At 41.5% G+C, this 18,492-nt stretch overlaps 1 protein-coding gene across 1 annotated transcript in view; it reads right to left on the reverse strand.

Annotated features, from left to right (window-relative positions):
• Window positions 1–499: 499 nt before the first annotated feature.
• LOC123725163 (neuronal acetylcholine receptor subunit alpha-7) overlaps window positions 500–18,492 on the reverse strand; it is a 45,535-nt gene continuing 27,542 nt past the window's right edge. Inside the window, exons 6-10 of the mRNA XM_045689549.1 lie at window positions 7,353–7,520; window positions 6,386–6,580; window positions 3,716–3,802; window positions 3,223–3,332; window positions 500–2,721 (exon numbers count right to left, since the gene is read on the reverse strand). Of these exons, the coding sequence (XP_045545505.1) occupies window positions 2,188–2,721; window positions 3,223–3,332; window positions 3,716–3,802; window positions 6,386–6,580; window positions 7,353–7,520 (1,094 nt within the window). The 3' untranslated portion in view covers window positions 500–2,187. The remainder of the gene's footprint in view (window positions 2,722–3,222; window positions 3,333–3,715; window positions 3,803–6,385; window positions 6,581–7,352; window positions 7,521–18,492) is intronic.

Raw genomic sequence — 18,492 nt, forward strand, 5'->3', positions numbered from 1 at the left:
CAATGGCATTTAAACAATGGCATTTAAGAGCTGTATTTCAGAATCATTATGCTTAGTCTGATTCTTAAAATGGATTGCAATAGTAAATAACAACAGCCTTATAGCAATATGTTTCCATCCTATATACTGCAAAAAGTAGATTGCCAACAGCTTTATCTATTCATAATCATAACATTGTAATATTAGCCTAAAATGGGAGATCAAGTCATTATAAAGTAAATGTATATCTTACTGATCATTATTTCTGCTCTTGAATACCCATATAAACAATGACTACATTTCTGAGGGATCACCATATCAGGATTGCTCTTGCTGTTTGAAGACAATATGGACATTATATGTTATGTAGGTGATACTGTAATAAAGTGTATGCTCTTATTGATGAACTGAAGCGCTGAAAGTATAGCAATATTAACTGTAATATACTGCGTAAATATCCCACTTTACACATATTCAGTAAATGATAACGAAATTGTAATTAAATCAAGATACATTGTAGTTCACATCTAGAAAAATACATTTATTTGTGAGAGTCCACAAAACATATACTGTATATAGCACACATACTTGATAATAGAATAAAAACAGGTTAAATTAGCACACATACTTGATAATAGAATAAAAACAGGTTAAATCAAAACAGGTTAAATTCCATTCATGTGTTTTACAGAGGGAGTATGCGCTGACATAATCAGTCCTCAAATTCCATGTACAGCATCTACAGTAAAACTGTTAAAAAAAATAAAATAAAAAAACAAGTGGTAACAAACACTTTAGTGAGAATGTCATGAATGGAGGCCACCTGGTCACAGAGCATTTCATATTATTATTTACGTAAATCCAAGACACTTGATTTAGTATGATATGTTACGTTTCGTATGGTTTGTATTAATTTGTGGATGTCCATCATCCATTTCGTATGCTATGTTACAAATTACAATTCGCATGATATGTTACGAATCTGCTGAACGTACAGTGTGTTACGAATTTTCAAAAATGTATAATGTGTTACGAATTCCAATTTATTGTGGCTAACGTTAGCTAGGCTAGGGGTTAGGGGTTAAGGTTAGAGTTAGCTAACATGCTAAGTAGTTACAAAGTTGTTAAAAAGTAGCAAGTAGTTGAAAAGTTGCTAATTAGCTACAATTTTAAAGTTGTCCATAATGAGATTTGAACATTCAATCTTTGCGTTGTTAGACATTCGCATTATACGTCTACCCATCTACCCCGTCCAACCACCCTCCTTTTGTTTTTGCCTTAAGTAACCTTCTGTCTTATGTAACCATACCAAACATAAAATATACTAATTTGAGAGTCCCGGATTTATATTTACTATGTTACGTCTAGTCTATGAGACCAGGCTGATGGAGGACATGCTGCACCTGTTACAAATCTTCTAGGGATGCTTTATAAGCCCAAGCACTACGACGTATGGAAATGATCAGTAAATAAACAAAAAGGCAATTAAATCAGTTTTCGTTTTTTTTAAATGTACAGGTGCAAACATAATTCTGATGGAGTATTGTGTTTTGTTCTTGTAGACATAATGATGATGATGATGATGATGATGCAATAAAGTTGCCGAAACTCAAAAATGTGTTTTTGTGATGGATATTTTCAAATCACAGAAAACTACACACTACATATCACCACATGATCTACAAACACAAATCCAACAATAACTTTGACAGAAACCTTGAACCCAAAGGTATCCATCAATCTTTCTTTAGACCACATAAGAGAAAACTTTTGAAACGTTTTGAACTGAGTGCGTTATAAAAGAGTAGCCAATAAGCAATTACTTAAGTGGACAAAAACACATTGGATTCAATTGAAGTAACCTTGGTATTTATAAAGCTATACAAGGCATGGCTATTAACTCTTCTGTGTTTGTTGGCTGTAACATCTAAGGCCTAGATTCCTTTAAGCCAGTTACATACAACACGATTTTCCACCAGATGACATCCTGCAGCATCCTGCAGGGAAATAGTTGAATGTGAAAAAACTGTACATCTTGTAAATTGAATATTTATGCAGACATAATGTATTCTCTCTCTATATCACAGACAAATATTCAATCATTTGATATAAGTAATCTATGTGTCATGTAATGTGATTATGCAATCATAAGATTTCAAAAACAATGTAGTGTATTTATTGGCTAAAGCATGTGAACGTTTCAAGCTCTCAGGTAAAGAAGTCTTTGGAAATGGCTTCTACAAAGTTAGGTGCCGACATGAGGATACCGATGGTGCAGAGGATGGTGAAGAGAGAGAAGGCCATGAGACAGAGCCGGTCGATCACTGACGCAGCAAACTTCCACTCGTTGCACACCAACTCATCCTCATCTTGGTCACGGAAACGCTTGGCGATGTAGCGCACCTCATCCAGGATCTTGGCCAGATCGGGCTCCAGGCTCCCCGCCGAAGAGGTGGGCCGCGTGGGCAAGAGCACCTCGTCCTCCCCCCCACCACACACCAGACGGCCGCACAGCACCCCGGAGTCGGGGGAGGTGGCAGCTGTAGCGTAGTGCATGCTCTCCAGGCCGATGTACAGCATGTTGCCGTTGGTGGAGTGGGGGGCCGAGGCGCTGGCGTTCAGGTCCATGCTGATGAGGCTCCCACGGGGATGCTTGTTGTGGCAGGCCAGGCGTACACGGTCCTCACCGGGCCGCTTCATACGCAGGAACCAGGCGCACCAGTTGAGCAGAATCACCCGAGTCTTCACACAATCAGAGAGGAAAACCAGAATGAATGTACTGTGCAGGGCAGTGTACTGACTGGAGATACTAAGAGAGAGAATATGAAACTTTTGCTCAAATCCTCCCTGCATGATTCCTTTGAATGAGGTGTTCTGACACTCAGTGGTCAGCGGTGACGATCGCACGGCAACAGTGTTCCCTGGCCCCTCACGCTATCATGGCTGCCTAATCCTCCCCTGCTTCTAATTGTCCAAATGTCTTCCTCAGCCCTCCACTATGATAGCCAATGTTCTAGCACAAAATGGCTGCTGGGCATCACTCAGATTGGTGCTACACATTGTCAGTGAATGACTTCCCCCTTACCAGGCAAAGGGTTTTGAGACCTATTATAAAGCACTCTACAACTGAAAGGCTTTCTTTGGCAGAATCACAACAATGGGAGTCCAGATGTAGAAATAGTGAGTAACTAATAAGATTTCATTGTAATTTCAGATAATGGGTTTGTGTAAAAATACACTCACCCACTTAGGCATCTTGCTTCCATCAGGATCGTGATGGTGATATTGTAAGACCAGAACCGTAGCGATCACAGAGAGACCCACAATGACCATGGTGGTGGCAAAGTACTGAGCTACAATACAGAGAGCAAGAGAGAGAGAGAGAGAAAGATAGAGAGAAAGAGAGGACGTAGAGGAAAAGAGATGAATGTGGACAGAGGACTAGTGGCTAAATGACATAACTCCCCATACCATAAGTTACTGAAATGGGCATAATTTTATCTCAATGAGAGGTTCTCACTTGTCACTCTTCCGAATCAATATCTTTCAGGTTGAGAAATAGCCCCCCACCAATTTGAGTGGTTTGATAAATACAGAGATTCGGAATTTACACTAAGTCACTTCCAAGCCTCCAATAGCTCTTCCTCTCCTGAAGATGATTAAATTATACTGTTGGCCTTTTCAAAATGACAGCCATTACAATTGTAATTTCCAATTTAAAAATAGACAATCTTACCGATTAGAGGTACTGAGTCAGAGGTTGCAGGCATGATCTCTGCAACCAGCAACATGAAGACGGTCAGTGAGAGCAGCACTGTTATCCCTGGAACAAAACATAAATTAGTTAGCACTCAGGAAGGGGTTAAACAGACATTACACATTTTAACAAACACCATTTTACACATAGGCCTACCATTATTTTGCACATTTAACAAAATAGCTTGCTATGAATACCAATCTCTAATTTATTCAGGTGGAATCATCTGCTGTATTGTGTCACAATGCAGCATATTATCCCTGTGTACCCAATGGATTTCACCAAGGTATATTGAGTGGTATTGTATTCTGTTCTATTCTTGTCTGCATTTCACTGTGCTGTGTTCTATTGTTTATCCCATCCATGTAATCAAACAGTATTCTGTTTTATTATTATGCTAATTTACACAGTCTTCCGTTTCCTGCTTTTGTCAGAATCCAGTGCTGCTTCACTGGGTTTCAGCCTACAATGACAAAGGGATCTGAAATAGCAACATCTACTATTGTGGTTCATCATCATACTGCCTTGAGGCTTACAGGGTTCGAGTGGAAATGTGGGAACGACATCAAACACCTGTGGGTGGAGATTTAAGGCAATCCCCCCTGAAGCTTGCTAATGAGCTGGCTGGGTCTCTAAGACACTGAATTCCAGGGATAGAAGGGGGCTGAATATCTCTAAGTGATTAGGTGTCAATTCCTGGGTATCTCAAAGCACACTGGCTCACCTTTCACTTGCTAGGAACTTCTCTTCTGTGTGTTCCTGACAATAACCATAGCAACAGCTACTTTTCCCAAATGTCAAACTTGTCAGCCAGGTAACAAACTGCCAGCCAGGTAATAACTCAGTAAATAAGGTGCTTGGTAGCTAAATTATTTCAATCTTAGACAAATAGTAGCCGTATATCCTAAGTAGGTCCTCTGCAGTAGGTCCTCTGCAGTAGGTCCTCTGCAGTAGGTCCTCTGCAGTAGGTCCTCTGCAGCTCAGTTGGTAGAGCATGGCGCTTGCAACGCAAGGATATTGGGTTTGATTCTCGGCACCACCCATACGTAAACAATCTATGTATGCATGACTGTAAATCGCTTTGGATGAAAGCATCTGCTGAATGGCATATAGGTTATCAATTGACACATTACAAAAGGGAAATGTTGAAAATATCTCTATCTAATCCACCCAGAGTCTGAGCATGGCTGAACTAAGAAAATAAAATAACTAAGACTAAAAACTAAAGACAGTAGAAATATAATTATTAACGGCCATGACTCACTCGATGATTGAAGCACAATTCAGATTGAAGCACAATTCTCCTCGCTAAATAAAAAACATCAGCCAGGCATGTCTAAAATAAGACTTAAACTGAGCAGACAGCTCGCTGATTTAATTTCCGACAGCTATTGATCGTAGAGGCTTGACCTGTGACTCACTGTCAGGGATGTCAGGTATGTCCCAAATGGAACCCTTTTACCCATAGGGCTCTGGTCAAAAGTAGTGCACCATTAAGGGAATAGGGTTCCATTTGAGACACAAGATATTGTTGGCAGGTGTGTTCACTGCACACCCAAGGACCATAAAGATAACAGCAGTGTTGACCCTGCCTGGATATTCATGTCTCTCTTTCCCCTGATCAACAGTCCCAGTCTCTGTTCAAGTCAGCCACGGCAGTTTCCTCAGAAGGAACTGAATCTGAATACATCTTCTGTTGTGCATTGATCACTTCTAAAAAGGCTGACAGATAATGGTGTTGGTTGGTTGATACAGTAAGTCTTGATCATAAAGGCAGGTGTTTTGTGATGGTCACACTTTCAACTAAGTTTGATTCATAAATCTTTCATGTTGCATAGTGTGTAAATACTGTACTAAAAACAACATGGCAGTATTAAATCGTATACATTACAGAAAGATGTCTTTTTCTTCGTTTGAAGTTTGACTGACTACATCAAATACATTTCCTGCTTTCTCCATCACCCCTCCAGACATCCAAACAGCTGCCACACACACACACACACACACACACACACACACAGCTCTTTTGGAGAAACACTGGGTTAATTAAGGAAACCATCTCCATTGCAGGCTCCTAATCTTTCCAACGAGACGTGTAGACATACATAAATCGCCCGGCATGCCTTGATGCCTTTTACAGCTCGAAGCCAGCAGTCAGCACTCAGCCAGGTTCTGAGAGATGGAAATAGGATTTTCAATATGATTCTCTTAGCACTGAATGATAAATCAGAGTAATCTGGAGACTGAAGCCTGACTTCTGAGAGGTTCATAAGAATTTTCTTGATGACCAACTGCTGGAGCTTTTCATGAATATTTTTTCCAACTGGCTGGTTTCCCTCAGTGAGTATTGAGTGAATACTGAGTTATAAACTCATAATAATAATAATAATAAGTGCATTACCTTGTGAGAAGTATAGGGTGTCTTGCCTGGCATGTAGGTTGATCCTAGCTTGAAATATACGCTTAATTGCCACACAAATCTCCCATTGACATCAATGAATATCATGATGCTTGTACTTTCATTTTAGAATTTGTCACAACGAGAACAACCCCACACCCCTATTTACAGTTGTTGATTTAATAACCTATTTATGTTTAATGTCCAATAGTAGTAATCCACCCACCCACCCACCCACCCACGGAGCTGACCCAGTGATATCTTCTCCCCAGAGTCTGCAGGCAGCAGGAAGACGAGCAGGGCCAAGGTGGAGATGAGAACACATGGGATGAGGAGGTTGAGGCCATAGTAGAGGGTACGTCTACGCATCACCACAGTAAAGGTTACATCAGGGTAAGGCTCCTTACAACAGTTGTAGAAGCGCTCGTTTCTGCGCCCCGGCACCTCTGTATCATACACCAGGAAGACAACAATATAGGAAGTCAATTACAGTTTGAGGACTCAATTTGGGTTGTACTGAAATGATTCACAGTAATGGATGTCTTTTTTTCCCCCAGGCAAATTAATGGTGTTTCACAATAAGGAAACCTTTGTAAGTTAAGGGTGTTGAGAGTTTGACCCTGAATCAAATGGTCCTGTTAGTTTTCATCAGTTCCCCATTGCAGTAATAGTGTCTGCCATTTTTCTTTATAAGCAGTCCAACATGCAAGAAAAACTATATTGAAATGAGTAAAGCCTACCACTGGCTGCCAGCACTGGGATGGCATTTCATTACAATCCCTCTCTTGTAAATACATTAGTCAATTTGCCAGGGATTCTGTAGAAGCCAATTTCACTAAAGATCTGTACTGCTGAGGAAAAGCCTTTTGAATTAATTATCCTACTTTATTTGAATGTGATCACTCGTACATACAGGACCAAGCTTTTATAGTTTGACCATCGAGTTTGAAAGTTAAACTCAAAATAAAGATATAATAGTCTGGGTATATTTGTGAGTTATCCCAAACTTCCATGCTTGTTCAAAACAGTTATTGTAATAACAATTTTATGTAATATTGTAATTTAGACACTTTTATCCAAAACACATACTGTAAGAAGAAAACCGGTATATGGCCCATACAGGACTGGCAGCACAGTCTTCCAAACAACCTTGCCATCAGAACCCAGGTTTTGTGGTGACAATATCTTGTCCAATACTGGCCAGCCACTAATTCTTACCCACTAGGTCCCACTCTCCGTTGGGGATGTAACCTGTGATATCTGCCTCGATCATCTGTAGGTCCAGAGACCAGCCCCCATATGTCCAAGAGCCAAATTTCAGGTCACACCTCTGGAGATCAAAGGGAAACCAGCGCACATCGATGTAGCAGGTGCTCTTGAAGATGCCTGTGTAGGAACATGAAAGAGGAGAGAAAGAGAGGGAGATAAATGGGAGGGATTGAGAGAGAGAGAGAGAGAGGGAGAGAGAGAGAAACAAAAGTTAGAGCTAGAGAGATAATTTTCAGAGGGTATAAAGATATGAAAGACAGAGTCCTATACACCACAACAACAGTAAAGACAATCCTATACACTACAACAGTCCTATACACCACAACAACAGTCCTATACACCCCAACAATCCTATACACCACAACAACAGTAAAGACAGTCTTATACACCACAACAACAGTAAAGACAGTACTATACACCACAACAACAGTCCTATACTCCACAACAACAGTAAAGACAGTCTTACTGTATACTCCACAACAACAGCAAAGACAGTACTATACACCACAACAACAGTAAAGACAGTCCTATACACCACAACAACAGTAAAGACAGTCCTATACACCACAACAGTCCTATACACAACAACAACAGTAAAGACAGTCCTATACACCACAACAGTCCTATACACAACAACAACAGTAAAGACAGTCCTATACACCACAACAACAGTAAAAAACAGTCCTATACACCACAACAACAGTAAAAAACAGTCCTATACACCACAACAACAGTCTATACACCACAACAGTAAAAAACAGTCCTATACACAACAACAACAGTAAAGACAGTCCTATACACCACAACAACAGTAAAAAACAGTCCTATATACCACAACAACATTAAAGACAGTCCTATATACCACAACAACAGTAAAGACAGTCCTATACACCCCAACAACAGTAAAGACAGTCCCATACACCACAACAACAGTAAAGACAGTCCTATACACCACACAATAGTAAAGACCGTCCTATACACCCCAACGACAGTAAATACAGTCCCATACACCACATCAACAGTAAAGACAGTCCCATACACCACAACAACAGTAAAGACAGTCCCATACACCACAACAACAGTAAAGACAGTCCCATACACCACAACAACAGTAAAGACAGTCCTATACACCACACAATAGTAAAGACCGTCCTATACACCACAACAACAGTAAACAACAGTCCTATACACCACAACAACAGTAAACAACAGTCCTATACACCACAACAACAGTAAAGACAGTCCTATACACCACAACAACAGTAAAGACAGTCCTATACACCACAACAACAGTAAACAACAGTCCTATTCATCACAACAACAGTCCTATACACCACAACAACAGTAAAGACAGTCCTATACACCACAACAACAGTAAACAACAGTCCTATACACCACAACAACAGTAAACAACAGTCCTATACACCACAACAACAGTAAAGACAGTCCTATACACCACAACAACAGTAAACAACAGTCCTATTCATCACAACAACAGTCTATACACCACAGCAGTAAAATACACCACAACAACAGTAAAGACAGTCCTATACACCACAACAGTCCTATACACCACAACAACAGTAAACAACAGTCCTATACACCACAACAACAGTAAAGACAGTCCTATACACCACAACAGTCCTATACACCGCCAACACAGTAAAGACAGTCCTATACACCACAACAACAGTAAAGACAGTCCTATACACCACAACAGTCCCATACACCACACAACAGTAAATACAGTCCTATACACCACAACAGTCCTATACACCACAACAACAGTAAACAACAGTCCTATACACCACAACAACAGTAAAGACAATCCTATACACCACAACAGTCCTATACACCGCCAACACAGTAAAGACAGTCCTATACACCACAACAACAGTAAAGACAGTCCTATACACCACAACAACAGTAAAAAACAGTCCTATACACCACAACAACAGTCTATACACCACAACAGTAAACAACAGTACTATACACCACAACAACAGTCCTATATACCACAACAACATTAAAGACAGTCCTATATACCACAACAACAGTAAAGACAGTCCTATACACCCCAACAACAGTAAAGACAGTCCCATACACCACAACAACAGTAAAGACAGTCCTATACACCACACAATAGTAAAGACCGTCCTATACACCCCAACGACAGTAAATACAGTCCCATACACCACATCAACAGTAAAGACAGTCCCATACACCACAACAACAGTAAAGACAGTCCCATACACCACAACAACAGTAAAGACAGTCCCATACACCACAACAACAGTAAAGACAGTCCTATACACCACACAATAGTAAAGACCGTCCTATACACCACAACAACAGTAAACAACAGTCCTATACACCACAACAACAGTAAACAACAGTCCTATACACCACAACAACAGTAAAGACAGTCCTATACACCACAACAACAGTAAAGACAGTCCTATACACCACAACAACAGTAAACAACAGTCCTATACACCACAACAACAGTAAAGACCGTCCTATACACCACAACAACAGTAAAGACAGTCCTATACACCACAACAACAGTAAACAACAGTCCTATACACCACAACAACAGTAAACAACAGTCCTATACACCACAACAACAGTAAAGACAGTCCTATACACCACAACAACAGTAAACAACAGTCCTATTCATCACAACAACAGTCTATACACCACAGCAGTAAAATACACCACAACAACAGTAAAGACAGTCCTATACACCACAACAGTCCTATACACCACAACAACAGTAAACAACAGTCCTATACACCACAACAACAGTAAAGACAGTCCTATACACCACAACAGTCCTATACACCGCCAACACAGTAAAGACAGTCCTATACACCACAACAACAGTAAAGACAGTCCTATACACCACAACAGTCCCATACACCACACAACAGTAAATACAGTCCTATACACCACAACAGTCCTATACACCACAACAACAGTAAACAACAGTCCTATACACCACAACAACAGTAAAGACAGTCCTATACACCACAACAACAGTAAACAACAGTCCTATTCATCACAACAACAGTCTATACACCACAGCAGTAAAATACACCACAACAACAGTAAAGACAGTCCTATACACCACAACAGTCCTATACACCACAACAACAGTAAACAACAGTCCTATACACCACAACAACAGTAAAGACAGTCCTATACACCACAACAGTCCTATACACCGCCAACACAGTAAAGACAGTCCTATACACCACAACAACAGTAAAGACAGTCCTATACACCACAACAGTCCCATACACCACACAACAGTAAATACAGTCCTATACACCACAACAGTCCTATACACCACAACAACAGTAAACAACAGTCCTATACACCACAACAACAGTAAAGACAATCCTATACACCACAACAGTCCTATACACCACAACGACAGTAAAGACAGTCCTATACACCACAACAACAGTAAAGACAGTCCTATACACCACAACAACAGTAAAGACAGTCCTATACACCACAACAGTCCTATACACCGCCAACACAGTAAAGACAGTCCTATACACCACAACAACAGTAAAGACAGTCCTTTACAGCACAACAACAGTAAAGACAGTCCTATACACCACAACAGAGAACTCAAATCAGAGAAATAGGAATGAGTGCCCAGTAATCCATCATGAGAAAGACAGGCATAAAACATCTTCATCTTTATTAAAGAAATCTATTAGAGGATGAGAAAATAACTCTCTGGCGGGAGACAAAGGCCATAAAGGAGAAGGCAGTGCAAAATGGTTTTCCATTTACATGCAATGGAGACCGGCCCACGAAGACAGATGCCCGAAAATGTAATTTGGTTCTGAACACTGATCTTCTCTACAACGTTTCTGCCTGCCTCTTCACTCATATTGCTCAACCATTGTGGTCTTACCCGATTGCTTTCTTGTGCAGTAAAGCATTGATAAATCTTTGTTCCATAATGGTTTGTCTGATTGAACAAGTGTTCATTTTGAAAAGTTAGGAGGCAATTTGTCCACAACGCCACTATCAATTCAGAGGAAATCTAGTAATGGGCTATTTCCAGCCATGTTGATTTGGATGCTGAGGTACAGAGACCCATTATTGTCTTACAGTAAGGGAAAAGTAAGAGGGAACAGAACAGTAATCACCCACACTGACAGGTTGAGGATCTACTCACATGGTAAACGCACGTGTCTGTCTGTGTGTGTGTGTGTGTGTGTGTGTGTGTGTGTGTGTGTGTGTGTGTGTGTGTGTGTGTGTGTGTGTGTGTGTGTGTGTGTGTGTGTGTGTGTGTGTGTGTCAGAGGAGCGGAGTTGATAAGACAGTGTCATGGCTCTTTTGACGCTGTGTGTCTTGATAGATGTATGTAAGGGCTTGGTCAGACAGCACCTACACTACAGTATATTAAGGGCTTGGTCAGACAGCACCTACACTACAGTATATTAAGAGCTTGGTCAGATAGCACCTACACTACAGTATATTAAGGGCTTGGTCAGACAGCACCTACACTACAGTATATTAAGGGCTTGGTCAGATAGCACCTACACTACAGTATATTAAGAGCTTGGTCAGATAGCACCTACACTACAGTATATTAAGAGCTTGGTCAGATAGCACCTACACTACAGTATATTAAGGGCTTGGTCAGACAGCACCTACACTACAGTATATTAATGGCTTGGTCAGATAGCACCTACACTACAGTATATTAAGAGCTTGGTCAGATAGCACCTACACTACAGTATATTAAGGGCTTGGTCAGACAGCACCTACACTACAGTATATTAAGGGCTTGGTCAGATAGCACCTACACTACAGTATATTAAGAGCTTGGTCAGATAGCACCTACACTACAGTATATTAAGAGCTTGGTCAGATAGCACCTACACTACAGTATATTAAGGGCTTGGTCAGACAGCACCTACACTACAGTATATTAAGGGCTTGGTCAGATAGCACCTACACTACAGTATATTAAGGGCTTGGTCAGATAGCACCTACACTACAGTATATTAAGGGCTTGGTCAGATAGCACCTACACTACAGTATATTAAAGGGCTTGGTCAGATAGCACCTACACTACAGTATATTAAGGGCTTGGTCAGATAGCACCTACACTACAGTATATTAAGGGCTTGGTCAGATAGCACCTACACTACAGTATATTAAGGGCTTGGTCAGACAGCACCTACACTACAGTATATTAAGGGCTTGGTCAGATAGCACCTACACTACAGTATATTAAGGGCTTGGTCAGACAGCACCTACACTACAGTATATTAAAGGGCTTGGTCAGATAGCACCTACACTACAGTATATTAAGGGGCTTGTTCAGACAGCACTTACACTACAGTATATTAAGGGGCTTGGTCAGATAGCACCTACACTACAGTATATTAAGGGCTTGGTCAGACAGCACCTACACTATAGTACATTAAGGGGCTTGGGTAGACAGCACTTACACTACAGTATATTAAGGGGCTTGTTCAGACAGCACTTACACTACAGTATATTAAGGGGCTTGTTCAGACAGCACTTACACTACAGTATATTAAGGGGCTTGTTCAGATAGCATTTACACTACAGTATATTAAGGGGCTTGGTCAGATAGCACCTACACTACAGTATATTAAGGGCTTGGTCAGACAGCACCTACACTACAGTATATTAAGGGGCTTGTTCAGACAGCACTTACACTACAGTATATTAAGGGGCTTGTTCAGACAGCACTTACACTACAGTATATTAAGGGGCTTGGTCAGATAGCACCTACACTACAGTATATTAAGGGCTTGGTCAGACAGCACCTACACTATAGTACATTAAGGGGCTTGGGTAGACAGCACTTACACTACAGTATATTAAGGGGCTTGTTCAGACAGCACTTACACTACAGTATATTAAGGGGCTTGGTCAGACAGCACTTACACTACAGTATATTAAGGGGCTTGTTCAGACAGCATTTACACTACAGTATATTAAGGGCTTGGTCAGACAGCACCTACACTACAGTATATTAAGGGGCTTGTTCAGACAGCACTTACACTACAGTATATTAAGGGGCTTGTTCAGACAGCACTTACACTACAGTATATTAAGGGCTTGGTCAGATAGCACCTACACTACAGTATATTAGGGGCTTGGTCAGACAGCACCTACACTATAGTACATTAAGGGGCTTGGGCAGACAGCACTTACACTACAGTATATTAAGGGGCTTGGTCAGATAGCACCTACACTACAGTATATTAAGGGGCTTGGTCAGACAGCACCTACACTACAGTATATTAAGGGGCTTGGGTAGACAGCACTTACACTACAGTATATTAAGGGGCTTGTTCAGACAGCACCTACACTACAGTATATTAAGGGGCTTGGGCAGACAGAACCTACACTCAGAGCCGGGCGGCCCCATACGCTCACTACACAAGTTGCGTAGGGCCCCACAAATTACGCAAGGGCCCTGCCTCCCCCTCGTGTCAAAGCGGGTGTCAATGTATACAACTTCGATGAGGATGAAGCGGAACTTTCCTTCTGGTCACGAAAAAAACCACCATGTGAGTGAATTGCGGGAACAGCAATCAGGTAAACCTGTGTTCTCTCCTCTCCAAGTTTGTCAGCAAATAACAGTAACGTTAAGTTGATGTGCTAGCTTGCAGTGCATCTCTCTCTAGTCTGTCTGTCTTGCTAACTTAGCTGGGCAGTGCATCTCTTGGTCTGTCTGTGTCTTGTTTGCTTGCCAGCCACTTCCAGGGTTGTGCTCTGTGACTTTGTGCCTAACAAAAGTGAGAGTGAAATACAACTATTTATTACGTTTGATAAACGCCAACAGGCAACTGTGTTTATAAACTGCAGCTCGGAAAAGATAACCGTGTCACGCGTGAACATGCGTTCATATGCGCGTGCACGAAATGAAACTCGCACTTTCCAGCAGCAACCTCTGTGGGGACCAGTCCAGACAAAATATGGGCATGATGGCACTCCTCACAGGCGCACATCATTTTAAAACAAGACAATGATTATCTAGTCTCTCAATCAAGGTTTAGTTACAACTCTGGACCAATGTAAGATGGAAAGCAATAGATTGACATTGTCTATTGATTTATATATTGAATTTAAAAGTTGATTAGCTGGGAATACTGGGCAATATGGATGCACATCTCTCAGTAAATAATAACCATCAAGTATTCAGCCAAGCCATAGTATAAATAGTATATTATACTTGAAAATGTATAAAAGGAAATCTGGGGGAGCCAGTTTGAATGGGCCTGATGCAGCTGATAAAATAGTATTGTTATCTATAATTTACAGGTGCTATGCTTAAGTTTGTCAGTAGAGGAGATGCTGGGTCATCAGCCAGTACAAGCACAGACTCAGTTGATCCACATCCAGCCTCAGCCAGTACTAACACAGACCCAGTACATCTGGCTTCAGCAAATACTAACACAGACCCAGTACATCTGGCTTCAGCAAATACTAACACAGACCCAATACATCTGGCTTCAGCAAATACTAACACAGACCCAGTACTGGCAGCTTCAGCAAATACTAACACAGACCCAGTACTGGCAGCTTCAGCAAGTACTAACACAGACCCAGGACATCTGGCTTCAGCAAATACTAACACAGACCCAGTACTGGCAGCTTCAGCAAATACTAACACAGACCCAGTACAGCCGGTTTCAGCAAGTACTAACACAGACCCAGTACATCTGGCTTCAGCAAGTACTAACACAGACCCAGTACTGGCAGCTTCAGCAAATACTAACACAGACCCAGTACAGCCGGCTTCAGCAAGTACTAACACAGACCCAATACAGCCGTCTTCAGCAAGTACTAACGCAGACCCAGGTGAAGTACAGGCAGCCTCAGCCAGTACTAGCACAACCAGAGGTGTACAGCCAGCATCAGATACAAGCAGCTCAGACCCTAATAGAACAGTTGCTGCTCCACCAAATGACCCAGCAGATTGGCCCCCAGTCTTAACAGACTTTATGAGGACTGAGTTAGAGGTCCATTCAAACCAGGACTGGATTTTTCTTACCCTATAGACAAGTTTAGAAGAGGTTTCCATTCAGGCTTATTAAAGAGACAGCTGTCAAATGGGGAAAGATGATCAAAAACAACGCTGTGTATTGTATTTTCTACCAAAGACTACAAAATAATAAAGGAAGGAGTGAATGACTGGTCAAATATCAACGCCATTCTGAAACACCATGAGGGTAGTCCTGAACACAAACAATATAATTAAGTGGAGAGAACTTGATCTGCGCCTAAGTTGGGGACAGACTCTTGACCAGAAACAAATGACAGTTTTGGAGGCTGAAAGAAAGAGATTACGGGATGTCCTTACATGTTTAATAAGTATCACCCAGTCTCTGGCTGAAATAAACCTAGCATTCTCAGGGGTTGATCAGACAAACTCTTCCACAACCAGATAACGGTAACTTCCTAAAAGAGGTTGAATTACTGGCTAAATTTGACCCCATAATGGAAAATCATCTCAACAAAATTAAAGATGGAGAGACACATGCTCATTACCTTGGGAAGCGCACACAGAATGAGCTGATACAGATTGTGAGTGACAAGATTCTGGAAGCAATAGTGACTCAAGTAAGAGACTGTCACGACTTCCACCGAAGGTGGCTCCTCTCCCTGTTCGGGCGGTGCTCGGCGGACGTCGTCGCCGGCCTACTAGCTGCCACCGATCCCATTTTCCTTTTCATTTAGTTCTATCTGGTTTTACACACCGGTGTCTTGTTTTGTTTGATTTCGGTGGGTTTATATTTCCCCGCAGCAGGTTAGGCTGTGTGCGGGATTATCTTGCTGTAGGCAACATGTAAGGGGTGCGTGCCTGCACCACGGGCGTTGTTTGTTGTTTGTATGGTACGTGTTTTACCGTGGACATTTTGTTTGTGGCATAACGGAGTTGAGGTTTCTCCCCTGTATGTGTCGTTGTGCTTTTCGGTTCTGCCAAAATAAATGGGGGATTTTCCTGGAACCCTTCTGCTCTCCTGCTCCTGATTCCTTCAGCTCTCCTGCCCCCCCCTCCATCGAGAGGCTTTGTTACAGAGACGCAAAGTACATCTCCATTATCTTGGACTGTACACCTGACATTAGTCACCAGGAGCAAATGTCCATTATTCTGAGAAGCGTGGCTTTAAAGGGAAGGCCAGAGATCAAGGATCACTTCCTCGGCTTTGTGAATGTTGAGGTTACAACAGGCTTGAATCTGTCCACTGTCATTTTAGATAAGCTGAACGAGCTCAAGATTCCATTTGAAGAATGCAGAGGGCAAGCTTATGATAATGGGGCCAACATGAAGGGCAAGCAACAAGGAGTAAAGCCAGACTGCTAAAAAAAAATCCCAGAGCCATGTTCGTCCCATGTGGAGTACATACTCTAAACCTTGTCATTGCAGATGCTGCCAAACCTTCAAAAGATGCAGTTGGGTTTTTTGGGCATGTGCAAAAGCTCTTTACCTTCTTTTCAGCTGGCACACAAAGATGGAGTGTTTTGAAGAAACACGTGAACATAAGCGTGAAGTCATGGAGTGACACAAGATGGGAGAGTAGGCTCCAAAGTGTTCATGAAATCAGGTATCAGGCTTCTGAGGTTCGGGAGGCATTACTGCAAGCCAGACAGACGATCAATGATCCTGTGGCCAAAGTGGAGGCACGAGCACTTGCAGAGGAAGTTGGATCCTACCTCTTGTTGATTTGCCGTGTCCTATGGTGTGAGATACTGACAATGACACAGAAGGCGAACAAGCTCCTCCAATCCGCCTCAATGCAGTTGGATATCACAGTGAATTTAATCTCAAATGCAAAGGCTTCCCTCTCTACATACCGGGAAACTGGATTCTCTGAGGCCCAGACAACAGCCAAAAGCATTTGTGAAGAAATGAATGTGGAGGCTTTTCTGAAAGAGAAGAGACTGAGAAACAGCAAGAGGCATTTCAGCTATGATGCTCCTGATGAACCAGTGACTGATGCACTGAAAAACCTTGAAGTCAACTACTTCAACATTGTGGTCGACTCTGCTGTGACATCCATGGATGAGAGATTTGAAACACTCAACCAGGTGAAAACCAAATATGGAGTGCTTCTGAACTTCAGCACTGCCTCTCAGATGTCCAGTGAATCTTTAAAGGCTCACTGCATGGAAGTTGAAAACACTCTAACCGTCAGAGATGACTGTGACATCAGTGGAGTGGATCTGGCACACGAGATTCAGAATTGACCTGATCTGCCATCAGACAAGATGACTGCCTTTGAGCTGCTTTCCTTTCTTGGTGAGAAAAACCTGGAGGAACTCTATCCTAACCTTTTCAAAATGAAAGCTCATCAAAAGCTACCTGAGGTCTTCCATGTCACAGGAATGTTTGATTGGTCTGGCCATCATAAGTATAAATCATGACGTGGGGAATCACATGTCCTATGATATCATTGATGATTTTGCCTCAAGAAAGTGCAGAAGAGGAATATTTTGATGGTAAGATTTTAATTCAAACATTCAAATGTTTACACACGTAGTAAGATTTAAGATTGTATAGCAGAAGTGCATTTGTGTAAATGACTTCTTAACTAACTATGTGACATACTTTCTCAATTTCTTCCAGACAGTCCAGATAGACTGGTGCCCATGCTGATAATGAAAATGCCCAGGCTGTAGAGGGAACCAAAGATAATCACATAGCTGTATACAGTTTAAGTCGGAAGTTTACATATACCTTAGCCAAATACATTTAATTTTTCACAATTCCTGACATTTAATCCTAGTAAAAATACCCTGTCTTAGGTCAGTTAGGATCAACATTTTTTTTTTGAATGTGAAATGTCAGAATAATAGTAGAGAGAATGATTTATTTCAGCTTTTATTTCTTTCATCACATTCCCAGTGGGTCAGAAGTTTACATACACTCAATTAGTATTTGGTAGCATTGTTTAACTTGGGTCAAACGTTTTGGCTAGCCTTCCACAAGCTTCCCACAATAAGTTGGGTGAATTTTGGCCCATTCCTTTGGATGGGCCAACTTTAGAAGTATGCTTGGGGTCATTGTTCA

This window comes from Salmo salar, chromosome ssa11 (genome assembly GCF_905237065.1).
Source record: "Salmo salar chromosome ssa11, Ssal_v3.1, whole genome shotgun sequence".
NCBI lineage: Eukaryota > Metazoa > Chordata > Actinopteri > Salmoniformes > Salmonidae > Salmo > Salmo salar.